Below are 14,291 nucleotides of genomic sequence, written 5' to 3' on the forward strand. Positions count from 1 at the left end.
TCACAGGAGTTTTCACAGGGAAATTATTACTGTTATGCTGATAGCCATCTGAAAAAATAAAAGTATGACATTATTAATATGATAACCCATATTTTTAATATCCATGTTTCTCTTAGATTTTAGGAATTGTAATGCCATTGATCCAAGATTACAAAGTGCACTTGGGCCTTATATTACTAACTTTAACAATAATAATAAATTCTGTGTCATGCATTAACTTACATGGGGCCTGTATGTGATAAGCTTAATATTCATTAACATATTATGTCAGATTTAGTTTCCTTTGAGAAGAAGAGCAAGTAGCATCGTCTTTTGTCTTATCTTCACTGCATATTGTTCAATTAGAAATAATATCACATGATCAATCAGCAAATATTATTGATTAGATAAAAGATGCCCCAAATAGCATGTTTTGAAAGATTAAAAAAATAGTATTTGCATTGTGACTATGGAGTAGTTAGATGCAGGTTTCTATAATGAGACAGATATCAATTTGGTTAATATAGATTCTAAGCTGAGAATTTCCATTATACAAGTGATGACTTAGGAAGCTCTTTTTGGTAGCATGCACAAGATGAATGGACAGAGGAGTGAATGGAGACTGCTCCATGATAAGATATATCAATAGTTACCATTTGGTAAAGTGATTGATCCTTTGGCTATATTTTTGTTATTGATTTTTAAAAAGCCACACCTATGTTTAATAAGATATTTACTTATTTAGAAAGTGGCAACAACTGTGATGCCAATGATTACATGTAATATAAAGATACTCCCAAGATGCTGACTGATGACCTTGAAAAACATATTGCTACATCAAGCCCAACTCTAAATGAAAATTTTAAGTGGCTAATTATCAGCCGCAAGAAGTATGCATTATTTCTTCCATACTTCCCTTTATCTTGTAGTGCTAGGTCTTGAGACCACCTAAGAACATTTTTCTGCACTCTTCCTAAGTTCTGCTCCAAATTTAAACTTGCTCCCTTGAGCTCCAAAACCATCAAATGTGTTTACCACTCCTTCTGATGTGAACCAATTGAAGTTAATTTTAGATAATTAATTTTAGGACTAATTATTGATAGTTTTTTCAACTCTCACAATGAGTGAAAACTCCAGTTCCCTTAATTCCATTGTTCTAAGAAACAACTAGAGCTTTCAGAGGTTGGGTGGCCCTTGATTTCAGACTTCTAGCTTACAGAAATGTGGGAAAATAAATTTCTGTTGTTTGATGTCACCATATTTATGGTGATTTGTTACAGCAGCCCTGGGAAACTAGTACAGGGAGTGTAAAGCACCTTCCTAGCTGTGTTCATGCCACTGCTTTCCTCTAGACAGTTGCATATAAGAGAGCTCAGTATTAATTTTGGAAGAAAAGCTTATTCATAGATATTGAAGAAATATCTCTGCTTAGCTCCAGATTTCAGTTTTATAATTAAAGAAAAATTTGTTAAGTTTGATGATTTTCTCTAAAATAGATTCTATTTTAAATTTCTTTATATCTTTCAATATCTAAATATTATATATACATATACACAAAATAACCATAGATGAATTTTCTCTTCAAATGGCTGAATTTGCACTTTAAAAGGGAAGAGACGGAGGAGTAGAAAGGAGGAGGAAGAAGCAAGTAGTGTAAAAAATGGTTTGAAAGCATCAATCATGTGAAGGTTCCCAGAATAATTCCTTCTCTTGAAACTTATTTTAAAATAGAGTGGCAGTGGTTCAAAATGGCAACTGCCAAAATGTTCAAGCCTTATTAAATGTAAAAGCAGCATTATAATGAGAGAGTTTTAATGTGTGTTTAAGACAAGAGCTTGGAGTGACTTTTGGGTCAGAATTGTTGCTATTTCTTTGTACTTCTGGAACAACTGTTAAAACTATGTCCTTAAAATTGTCTTATTGGCATTTTCTTACTATATCATCTAAAATGTACATTCATATTTTAATATCTAACTATTAAAATGTTTTGGGGAGCATAATCTTTAAAACTGACCAAATGTATATACACATTATCCTAAGAGACTGTTAATCTGTTTATCTCAGTAATCTGTTTATAAACTATAAGGAATTCATGATGGGGAATAGTCTGTGTGAAAAGCTAGCTATGTTACACATATGGATATTCTTCAACTCTCTAATATTGAAATTGTGAGAAGGTAGATGCAGGAAAATAGCAAACCATATAGATCTCTTGCTATTGTGAACAATTAATCTTGTTGACATACTTATATGAGCTTGCATAAAAATGCCTGGAAAGCATGCTGCTGAAATCAGTTGTTCATTAATATTGATCATCCAGCACCCCCATTGTATTAGGAGCTACTTAAAGATTACCTACAAAAGTATTACCGCATTATTGATTTTTAAACTCCCTGAAGCCTCATGTATCTTGAAAGTCTGTTGATACTTTCATTGTTAAGAGTGATATTACCAAATACTGTTGTCTAATCAGATGATTTGGACTTTTGTGAATGCTAATCAGACCTGAATCTGGTAGACACCACACTGTATACTTCTGCAGACCTGTCGTACAAAAACAAGGAAACTTTTTAAAAGAGAATTTTGAAGTGGAAAGGGCTGTAGATCACTGTCATCTGTCTTATTTTTAACAAGCTTTAAAGGGTGGAGTATTACTCATTTCTTTTCAAAATATGCTATGCTATCAAATTATCTTCAGAGCTATGCATTATACACACACGCACGCACACACACACACAAACCCATGGACGTTACAGAAATGATAGGAGATGCTTCAAATATAAAAAAGTTAAGAATGTGGTCTTTTTAGAAATATTTGTTAACATGATGCACTAAGGAAATCTAGATTTAAATTTTTACAAACCATTGTGTCAACAAAGACATAAATTGATACCAAAATTCAGTATATTCAGAGTAAAGGATAGTCCGTGAAATTACCTTTTAAAAAAATGTGGTGCATGAACTGAATAACTAAGTATTTTGTGTGCTGTAAGCTTTTCTACCTGTTGACAATTGAATTCTTTTCAAAGCCTTTATCACATATTACTAATAGAGTGTTCAGCATATAACAGGTGCCTAATGATTGAATATTATTTAATCAGACATTAGGAGGGATCTATCTCTGTGTTCAGCAAGGTCAGTTTCTCTCTTATCCTCATAGTCAAGCAATGGTATATACACACACAATACATTATCACAACACATTATGGAGTAAATACTCCTATTTGACTGTTGATTTAAAACATAGCTGAAATGGAGCACTGTTAGCAGAGCAGACCCTATCTATATTCATAATATCTAATACACCCTGACCCATTTGCTGAAAGTACTCTGAAATATTTCCACTTGGGAAGGCTTTAGAGTTCTGTATTATTTATAGGAATGTGCTTAGTGAATTCATGCTGATTCTGTTTGTATCTGTCAAGACTAACATATTCATATACAGATCTTCAACATGGCAGGAAGTTCAGCTTAATAAAAAAAGGTGTAGATTTATAATCATGCGGAGTGTGTTAAAATCTTGGCTTTTCCATTTAGACACGTGAGTTATCCTCGCTGTGTGAGCCTGTTTTCTTGCCTCTAAAACAGATATATATTCTTACAGAGCATTATAAAGACTGCTATGTATACTTCCTGGTGTTGTGCACATAAAGCACTGTAGAAAGGTTAAATCCTTGCCCATTTGCTTTACCTCACCTCACCCTTTAAATAAAAATCACTGAAATTTGTGTAGTAGGAAAATTAACAGCATCCCCAACCTCTGTAATAGATAATCATTTTCTGTAACCCAGATGACAACTGAGGTCATGATGTCCTTTGGATTGTAAATAAAGTGAGCATCAACTCACTAACTCACACTGGGAATCCCTGAGAATGCATCGAGATGGCTGGACTGGTTTCACCTATGCCCTCAGGAAATAGCTAGTGTCTTAGCCTGAGATACCTCTGGCAGATCTGTCTTCAGGTTCCAGTATCCACTGAATTCTTGAATCCCTTGGGTGCCATGTGCTGTAACACTATTCCCTTCTGCCAGGGAAAGTCAGATCAATTGCATAGCCCTTTCTCCTTGATTTTTCCCAACTGCACACACAGGTCTATGTGTCTAGCAGACTTTCGTTTAGGTCTGGGTATTCCTGCAGAGACAGCTCAGATTGCAGCTGTGCACACAATTTAAACCTGAATTTTAGACATCATTCTTTCTTTTTTTATTTTATTATTGTTATTTATTTTTTACATTATTGTTCATTTTTAAATAATATTTGTCCCCCCCCCGGTGTAGTCCCCATAGAATTTCCTTCACCAATGCACCTGTGCACCATCACCACAGTCCCGTGTGCTTTTCCCTCCCTCCTTCTGATCCCTCTTCTTCCTCCGCCCCTGCAGGATGTTGCTGATTTTTAATTGTCTGTTTTTGTTTTGTTGTGTCGTGTCGTGTACTGTTATTATTTTTTTACACTGATGTCTTACTCGGTTCCCCTATGTTCCTCCTATAAGTGAAACTATCCAATATTTTTCTTTTTCCTTCTGACTTATTTCACTGAGCATAATTCCTTCTGGCTCCATCCACATTGCTGTGAATGGCATGAGTTTATCTCCTTTGATTGCTGTAGACATCATCCTTTCTTTTAGCTACTTTTTTTTTTTTTTTGCCTGTTGTTCACATATTATGGTCTCATAGCACATTGCTTGACCCTCTTCTCTCCCTGAAGTCAACTTCCAACTCCAGTTCGGTTGTCTCCTGTCTCCTAGGTTTTTCCTGCAGTGCCTAACTACTCCCCTTTATAATGCAAAACTCCACTGCATTCTCAGCTTCTGCCCAACTTCCACTTTTCCAAAGATGCTGTAGACTTCCATAACCAAAATCTTCTAATCCAAGCACTTGTTTACTCCTTTGTTCTTCAAATGACTTCCCTGAACTATTTCCTTAAATCATATCTTTAAATGTTCCCAGGAACTAAGAGAAGCCTTTTTTTTTTTTTTTACTCCTTCCTCTGTGAGTGGAAGAGAACATGAAAACATTTTTTTTCTTTGATATAAATTATATTACTCTCTCGAGGGAGTAGGCATAGTTTAATCAGTTTTAGTGTTAATAACTTTTTTTCCCTCCTACATACAATTCCCTTTAAAACTAATTTTCCTGCTATTACATCTTTTTTTGAGAAATAAGTTAAATCTTATTAACCTTTGTTTCCTCATCTGTAAAATTGAAAAATTGAATTAGATGATCTCCAAGGATCCTTGTTTGTTTGAAATAATTATTTGACTAATTATATTTGTTTTCTTTAGCACTTATATACATGTTTATCAGTTATCAATTAACAAAAAAATTCAAGTTACTTTGCTGTTACTTAATAAGTCAAAATTCTAATATCACTGTTTTGTTCTCCCCTACTCAGTTAGTTGATTCACCAAGAAGTACTGGTTTTAGTTAGAATCAGAGATTCTTAGTTTGAAGCTAAGTGCATCACTTGTAGATGGTCACTAGAGAAATATTATCTATTTCTGACCTTTGGATAGTTTAAAAATGTAAAAGAGAATGGTGATAAAAAAAACTATTGCAAGGAGATACTGTGAAGAATATGAGATTTTGTGAAAATAGTTGTGAATTTTGAGGCACTATCAATGTTAATTTGAAAGGAGGAAAGTAGTGACAGAAAAAAGGGAATGTAAGAGGCAAAGTAACAAAATGATTCAGATTGCCACAAAATTAGTCAGTGTTCTGGCAACTTCTTTTGGAATAAGAGAGCTGTTGGAGGAAGGAATAGTATTATGAAATCTTGCTTCAACCTCCTATGGTCTGTTTTAGACATTCTATACACTGTTCAATGTGATGATGGTGGATTTCCTTTTTTCTACATGAATTTTTAAATGATCCCAAACTGAGTAATTTGCCATTCACTGTTGAGCTCCTATTTGAATAGCCTTTGTCTGGTGGAGCCTCCACCAATTGCCTCAATTATCACGATACTTGTACCCAATCCCATCACTTTTGTTCTAGTCTCTGCTGAAAACAGAATTCACCTTCATAAATAGACTTTGGCTTAATTACTCTTGCTTTTGCTTTTTTTTTTTTTTTTTCTGTTTCTAACATGTGAATCTTAACTTCCTCCTCATTAACTTTTCTTCCACTTACAAATGTGTTCCCATCTCTACAATGACAAAGAAAATTGGATAAAACTATTGTCAACCCAAGAGAAATAGCCATGCTGTAATATAATTAGGAAGGCATTTATTCAAAAAATGGAATCATGATTTGAGTGAATGACCAAAGGGCAGTCCCAAGGTGTGTGTTCCCTCTGGTTAGGGCTCAGGGGAGTTTGAAAGGATCAGATTAGGAGTGGTCTGTGGTTTGGTCAGTTGTGGTATTGTTTTTGCATTGGTTCCCAATCTGTTTGTCTATCTGGGATTAGTGGGGACTATCTCCTGAAAGACCATAGGGTGGTGGTAGGCTGTGAATTGAACAATGTCTCTTGCTTTTTCATCATCACCAAATGAATGGCAGAGTCAACTGTTTAATCTTCACCTACAAATCCCAACATAGCAGCTTAGAAACAAGGTGAAGTCTGACTCATAACAGCTTCCATGTTTTGTTTTGTTTTTTTCCCCTTTGGTCTTCCTTTACCTCCTGGGGAGATTTTTTTCTACCTTGTACTTGTCTCTTCCTTCCTTTACAATTTACACTCTGAATTTCACCCTGAGTCTTTAATCATCCTCCAAGAAACCTACTTAATACAGAATTAGAGATGCAGATATTTTATTGGGGGCTGTATCTGTTTTGGACAATGGGAAAGAAAGCAAGAGTAGGTAGGATGAGTCTTTCGTCTGTGACCAAACTGGACATCTCTGAAAGGATTAAAGAAAGGGAGGTAGATTACATAGAAACCTCTCAGACTGCCATGCCATTTGAGAAAAATTTAACCACACACAACAATGGGGCAGTCTTGAGTAAAGAATGTGCACAATAGGAGTTTAGATTCAGGCAGGACTGACTCAGCTCTGCATCCCCTTGGTGCTCAGCTAGCTCTACTGTTTGCCCCTGGTTTTCTATAAGGGAGATAGAGTACCTCATTGTCACTGATGGTCACAGGCAACTGTCACTCTGGTGAAGTAACTTTCTCAACACTTAAAAATGACCATCACCTCTTCTCTATATTTGCAACATTTGGTAAACTACTCTTCTTATAGACTGGCAGCAATTGTGGTTCTCTGCAAGTTTGCTCAATCACAGACTTATAAATATTTTATAAAAGTATTGCAACCAGTGCTATATTTCACTTGACCTATGTGGGTACAGCCATTTGCAAGTTTATCCTGCTTTCAGCAGAAGGGTACAAAAGCATCAAAAATTGACATTCTGTATTAGTTGTTTTTTTTTTTAAGATTTATTTTTTATTTATACAATAGCTGGGGTACAGGCCAGAGGCACGGGAGGGTGAGAGGATTCACCAGAGACAGAGTGGGGACCAGAACAGGCAGACGAACCAAAAGCACTGCTAGGGGAGCAGTGGGCACGACAGGAGAGGTCTGCCATACCATGTGGTTTCTCCCTGGCTGCCAGGAATCGAACCCACGCTGTGAGACAGCCTCACAGCGCTGTGCTTAACCCGCTGTGCCACCAGGGAGGCCATTATTCTGTATTAATTTTAAATGTGAAGAAAATATTCTATAATTCATAAGCCTTAGTAACAATATTTTACTTAGGACCAATTTTTTTTGAGTGCTTAATATATGTCAGACACTGTTCTGGATGTTTTATAAATGTGAACTTTTCATCTGTATTATCATCCTTTGAGGTAGATTCTATTAGTACTGACATTTAACAGATGAGATGGAGGCATAGAGAGGTTAAATATATTCCCCAAGATCACATGACAGAAAGCCATGAGATCAGAGTTCAGAACCAGACCATGGGTCTCCAGAACCCATATAGCAATACAATTTCTGGGCAAACAATGCTCAGAACACTTTTTTTCTATAAAGTTGTTAACTGCAAAATGTTGACCCAGTATCTACTTTTAAGCATATGCATCATGCAACAATATTTTTTTCTGTCTTTCAGGTCCTTGCATTCCTAATCCTTGCCATAATGGAGGAACCTGTGAAATAAGTGAAGCGTACAGAGGGGACACATTTATCGGCTATGTTTGTAAATGTCCCCGAGGATTTAACGGGATTCACTGTCAGCACAGTAAGTTATCTACCATTGTGTTTTTATTATTATTGATTACAAAATATGCAGCTCATTATCATTCTTGTTCATAGTAGAATGATAGATTTTTTAAATAGCAGAGTCCTAACAATTCGCTCATGCTTTTTCTGACCTACTGAAAATACCACATTCCTAACTGAGGACTCCCAGTGGCATGGGGGAGGGGCAGGCTGGCAGTTTTATATTAGCCCTTTTCGTTATTGTTGTTATTATTTCATCACTGTTCCGCCATACTTGCAAAATATTGCCTTATATATGAAACTGCTGTCTGTCTTTTTCTTTCATACTTGTCCTGCAGCTGTCTTCTTCCAGATTCCCACATGTTATTCTGTTGATTAGGTTCAGAAACAATACACAGGAAGAAAAAATAAAGGAAAGAAAACTGTCCACTCTGCCTGTCTATAAACTGGTTTCCTTCTGTACTTCTTATTGGCATTTTTATTGTGAAAATATTTGAAAACTCAACAAGTGTGTTAGTTGCACTTCTCTCTTTTACCCCTACTTTTATTTTCCCAGGAAGTTAAACAAAGTAAGTACACTTGGGATGATTTCTTCTTTGAAGCCTGGCTTAACCTAAATGTCACATTAATTGCTGCAGGGATTCGGTTGGGATAGTCTCTTCCCTCAGTCTTGAATGAAGGCTAAGATAGGGATTAGCAAAAGGGGGAGAGAGAGGAACAACAACTGGTGGAAAAAGTGTGGAAGGAATATATGAGCCCTGAATTATGGAATGATGATTAAGACCGTGGTGTCAGGAATGAGTAAGGAAAAGCTGGATAGGTCAGCCAGAACCAATTTTCCAACCACCAGACAAAAAATAAAAAAAAAAAAAATTAGAATGTCTCCTGGCTCCAAAGTATAAGGGACATTTTTTTTTTTTTTTTTTTTACTTTTCCAAAGAATCGCCGTGGCCAGGATTTGTGGAATTTGTGTAGACTCTTGCTTTAGACTGCTTGTAATTGTCCATAGAGCTCAGATTACCAGCAAAGAACTGTGATGCTACGATTTTTCTCAGAATGAGTTTGGAGGTGCCAAAGTTCATTCTTTCTTACTGTAGCCTGGAAACACCTCAAAATATCTCCAAAAATACAGAGCTGGGTGCCCAGAATCTTGGCCGCCTTGACATTCAGTTAATCCTATCAAGAGAAAATTATCAGCCCTTACTTATTTATACAACTTTGTGATAGGGTATCAGAAGCAGTGCCCAGAGACAGTGTGGGCATCCCCCTTGTGCACCTCAATTCAGGACTATTTTTTTTTTAATTTTTTAAAGATTTATTTATTTATTTACACAAGCACTGGGTAAGGTCAGAAGCATGGGAGGGTAAGAGAATTCACCAGAGCCAGAGTGGAGAACAGAACAGACAGACTGACGAAATACACTGCTGAGGGGAGCAGCGGGCAAGACAGGAGCCGTCTGTCGCAACATGTGGGACCCTCACTGGCAGCCGGGAGTGGAACCGGCTCTGCAGAGGCTGTGGGCAGCTTCCGTATCCCAGCGCTCAACCGCTGCGCCACCAGGGAAGGCCCTCAATTCAGAACTCTTTGCATAGCATTCACATTTTCAGAGCAATCTCCCCTGGAAATGAAAACAAAATACATTTTTTAAAGATATATTTATTTATGGATACAAGATCTCGGGTGTAGGCCAGAGGTGAGGGGAGGTGAAAGGATTCACCAGAGACAGAGTGGGGAGCAGAACAGGGATCTACTGAAATACACTGCTGAGGTAGCAGCAGGTGAGCAGGAGAGGTCTGCTGTGCCATGTGGGTTCTCTCCCAGGCCCGGCATTGAATTCGTGCTGCAGGGGCTGTGGATAGCTTCATAGTGCTGAGACTTAAACTTTGTGCCACTAGGAAGGCCTGAAAAGACAATATTTTTAATGAAGGGCTGTCAAGTATTCTGAGGCAGGAACTGCACTCAAGGTCTCGCTGTGCTATCTATTTTCTACACTGCAGGACCTCAAGAGGAAGAGGATGGGAATGTATAAAGGCAGATTATTTGTTAGAAATCCCTAGTAGGGCAATATTTGGAAGACATATATAGACCTGAATGTCTCTTATATATTTTATGTATATGCCCACCCAACCTTACTGCTGATGATCATGTGAAGTTGGGTCAGGTTCATAAACCAGAAGTTCAGACACTCCATATCTAAGTTCTGTCTAATCTGTGCAGTGGCAGAGCATTTGTTTTATGTCTCTGGGCCTTGTTTGGTTCACATAATGAAGATCTTTGGTTCACATAATGAAGATCCTTTTAGTTCCATTTATCTTGAATGGCCTAGAAATGCCATTGTAGATATCAGTCATTATTTTTTGCTCAGTATGAATGAGGTTCCTCTGGACTGGAGAAATACCCACATGCCCCTGACTCTAACGTGTGGTTGGCTGAGAATTCTCTCAAGGGAACCATCAGGTTTGGAGAAACAGAACAAATCATACTTGGCCCCATTCCCCATGGTGGAAAATTCAAGCCCTTTTTCATATAGTATGTAGCATTTTCTCTCAATTCTTTACTTAGATAATCTCAAAAATCCACATAAATTGTGTTGAATTTCAAGACTTATTTTGAAGTGGAAAGACCCCCCCCCTCACCCCCCCCTTACTGCAACTGATACCCTCACAAGAACTGAAATCCTTGTTAGGAATTGCAGTGAAAAAGCTGAGTCAGGGAGATTCAATTCACAAGTGGGATTTTGTAGTCTCAGCAACCTGTTTTGGATGCTCTGAAGTGCATCATTATTAGACACAAGAGAAGGGAGGGGAAAGAACTGGATTTGGAATCAGAGACCTGGATTTGAGACTTGACCTTCACAGTTATTGGATAAGTAACACTGAGCCAGCCACTTGACCTTTCTGAGATTGCAGATATATAAATCCAACAATTTAACTAGGAATAGATGATCTTTGGTTCCTACATGCTAGGAGAGTATTATTACTAAATGGGTAGCTTGCTCACTGTACAAAGGTTATCAAACCTTCTTCTTTGCAAATGAAATTGAAAAGGATTATATATTGGGAAAGCAGATTTAGAAGTCTAGGGAACTCTGAGAGCTTTCTCTGGTAGGAGAAACAAAAAGGCAGCTCTTTAATCCCTTGTAAGAAATACCAGATATTGGGTTTGTTTTTCAGAGTGGTAATAGTTTTAAGGTTCAGATATACTCCAGACACTTGTTATTCAAAATGTGGTTGTGCAAGCATCATCCGGAAACTTGTTAGAAATTCATATTATCAGGGCCTCCCTGGTGGCGCAGCGGTTGAGCGCTGGGTTGCGAAACTGCGCGCGGCCTCTGCGGCGCCGGTTCGATCCCCGGCTGCTCCCCGGCCACCAGAGGAGGGTTCCACATGGCGTGCAGACCTCTCCTGCCGCCCGCTGCTCCCCTCAGCAGTGTACTTCGGTCCTTCTGCCTGCTCTGCTCCCCGCTCTGGCTCTGGTGAATTCTCTCACCCTCCCGTGCTTCTGACTGTACCCAGTGCATGTATAAACAAAACAAACAAACAAACCAGCAAACAAATAAATAAAGCATGCCTCTATAAAAAAAAAAAAAAAAAAAAGAAATTCATATTATCAGGTGCTACCTGAAATTAACTGCATCAAAACTGTATTTCAAAATGATCCCCTGTTGACACCCATACATACTGAAGTTTGAGCAATACTGTACTGACTTTCAGGAGCTATAAGTAATCATCTTACATAGATTAAGGTAGCAACTTCTGCATTCAGTTAGATAACAATACATTGTGGGTAAAATGTGTTTATGGTTCTTGAAAATTGAGTGAAACTATATTGAAAACCAGTGGAAATGAGAGATACAAATACAGTATGAGCACTTCATTTGGGAAAAGAATTGAAAAAATCCTTCAGCTAACCATATGTGGGGTTCTTGGTAATTTAGTTCTTTATAACAGAAAGTGAATTAAAGATATTTTTAAAATACAGCATGATAAAGAACGTTAGGTTTCATAATATGGGAATGACAAATCCATAATTAATAGATTTAGATGAACCATTTTGTCCATGTTATAAATTTGAAAAAAAATGCTATTAATGCCACTATGTATATTACCTACATATATTTTTTTAAATTAGTAGATTTATCTTTTAGACTAGTTTTTGGTTTATTGAAAAATTCAACAGAGTATAGAGAGTTCTCATCTATTTCTTCCCTTAGTTTCCTGTATTATTAGCATCTTTTCCTGTATAAGTAACATTAATATGAGATATTTTATATAATGAAACTGTATTAATATATTATAGTTAATTGAAGTTCATAGTTTACATTAGGATCTACTCTTTGTATCGTATGGTTTTGTGTGTTTGAAAAATGTATAATATAATGCATCTATCAGCATAGCATCATACATAATAGTTTCACTGACCTAAAACTCTTCATTGTTCTGCCTGTTTATTCATCCCTTTCTCCCTACCCAAGTCCCTTACAACCACTGATATTTTTACTATCTCTATAAGTTTAGCTTTTTTCAAAATGTTACTTAGTTGGAATCATACAGTTTGTAACATTTTCACCCTAACTCCTTTCATTTAACAACATGCATTTTAGGTTCCTCCATGTATTTTTTAACTTAATAGCTTTTTTCTTAACTGCTGAATAATATTTCATTTTGTGGATGAACTACAGTTTGTTTATTCATTCACCTACTAAAGAATGTCTTAGTTGCTTCCAATTTTTGGCAATTATGAATAAAGCTGCTATAAGACACTCATGTATAGATTTTTCTATGGACATAAGTTTTCAACTCATTTGAGTAAATAACTAGGAATGTGATTGATGGATCATTTGGTGAGTATATTTAATGTTTTAAGAAAGCATCATCCACATTGGCCCATTTTGCTTACTTACCAACAATGAATGAAAGTTCCCTTTGCTTCATAAACTCACCAGTATGTTATTATCAGTGTTCTTGATTTTAGCCATTATGTGTGCTTTTTTTGTAATGAAAGTAGTATAAGTTTATAACTATAAGAATAATAATGATTAGTATTAGTTTTTACATATAGTTATCAAATTATCCATGTAATTTAAATGCCATGGAATTACGTGATGTGCACAAACACACACATATGTGTGTTATTTAAATAATAAGATGTCAGTTATAGGATGGACTGAACACCAAGAACATCTAGCAGACTTTTGAAAGGCATCTTTAACTAAACAGTTGATTTTTTTTTTCCTTTGGGCTGGCTAGAAGTCATATTTATTTGTTGCCTAGTAACACATTTAATACCTTAGGGAAGGATTGTTTCTTCATGCAGAACTTTCTTCTTTGCCTCTTACCACTGAGGTCATTCTGTGCATTCTTTCCTACCTATGCACAGCTCTGTAGCCTTTGGTTGCTTTTAATGACGCATTTTCTTAGTTCTTTTTCTTCAAGGAAGGATAGTTGTCAGTGCCCACCAAATCCTAAAAGAGAAAGGACTGGTTTATGAAAGGGACCCTTGTTTATCAGATTAGCTCGAGAGAATATGTAGTCTATCCCTGCTGAGAAAGTTGGCCAGAAAAACACAGGTTCTAAAACTTTCCTTTGTATACAGTGCTAAGTATCGTATGTCAGTTTGGTTTTACCTTTATACTACTGATTAATGGGTCCATGCTTTCAACAAATATTTATTAGGACTATAAGTTTATTTTTTTTTTGTAACTTACCATTTTTCACTTTTTTCAAAGTTAACTAGTGCTAACTGCTGTTTTGTCATTGTTAAACGGAACAATTACATATTTGCCAATTACATGTTTTCTCAGATAGATGGTATTTGCTGTACCTACTGACTCAGAATCTTTGATCAGTACCCTGGAATTAGTTAAAAGTGTCATATGGCCCTTAGATACACCATGCTTGAGGGTGATTGACTTATAGAATGTTTTAATTCTCAAATTACACTGGAGGGAGCATGCTGTATGGGGAAGAATTCTGGTCTAGACCTGGTTGTTTATGCAGCACTATCTTGATCAATTGAAAAGGTCAGTTAGCACTTAATGATTCTGTACCTTACCTTTCTCATTCAATAATTCAATTCAGCAAACACTGAAAAACTTTACAATTTGTTATGTTTTGGAAATATCTTTAAAAATCAAAATAGC

The 14,291-nt window shown here is 36.5% G+C and overlaps 1 protein-coding gene across 2 annotated transcripts in view; it reads left to right on the plus strand.

The window, feature by feature from the left end:
* EDIL3 (EGF like repeats and discoidin domains 3) overlaps positions 1-14,291 on the plus strand; it is a gene marked incomplete at both ends in the record, with an annotated part of 384,944 nt that overhangs the window by 172,317 nt on the left and 198,336 nt on the right. For both annotated transcript variants that reach the window (XM_084234061.1, XM_084234062.1), the window contains one exon: positions 8,039-8,167. In XM_084234061.1, the coding sequence (XP_084090187.1) occupies positions 8,039-8,167 (129 nt within the window). The remainder of the gene's footprint in view (positions 1-8,038; positions 8,168-14,291) is intronic.

The sequence above is a fragment of the Talpa europaea genome, assembly GCF_964194135.1.
Source record: "Talpa europaea genome assembly, chromosome: 5".
NCBI classification, from domain to species: Eukaryota; Metazoa; Chordata; class Mammalia; order Eulipotyphla; family Talpidae; genus Talpa; species Talpa europaea.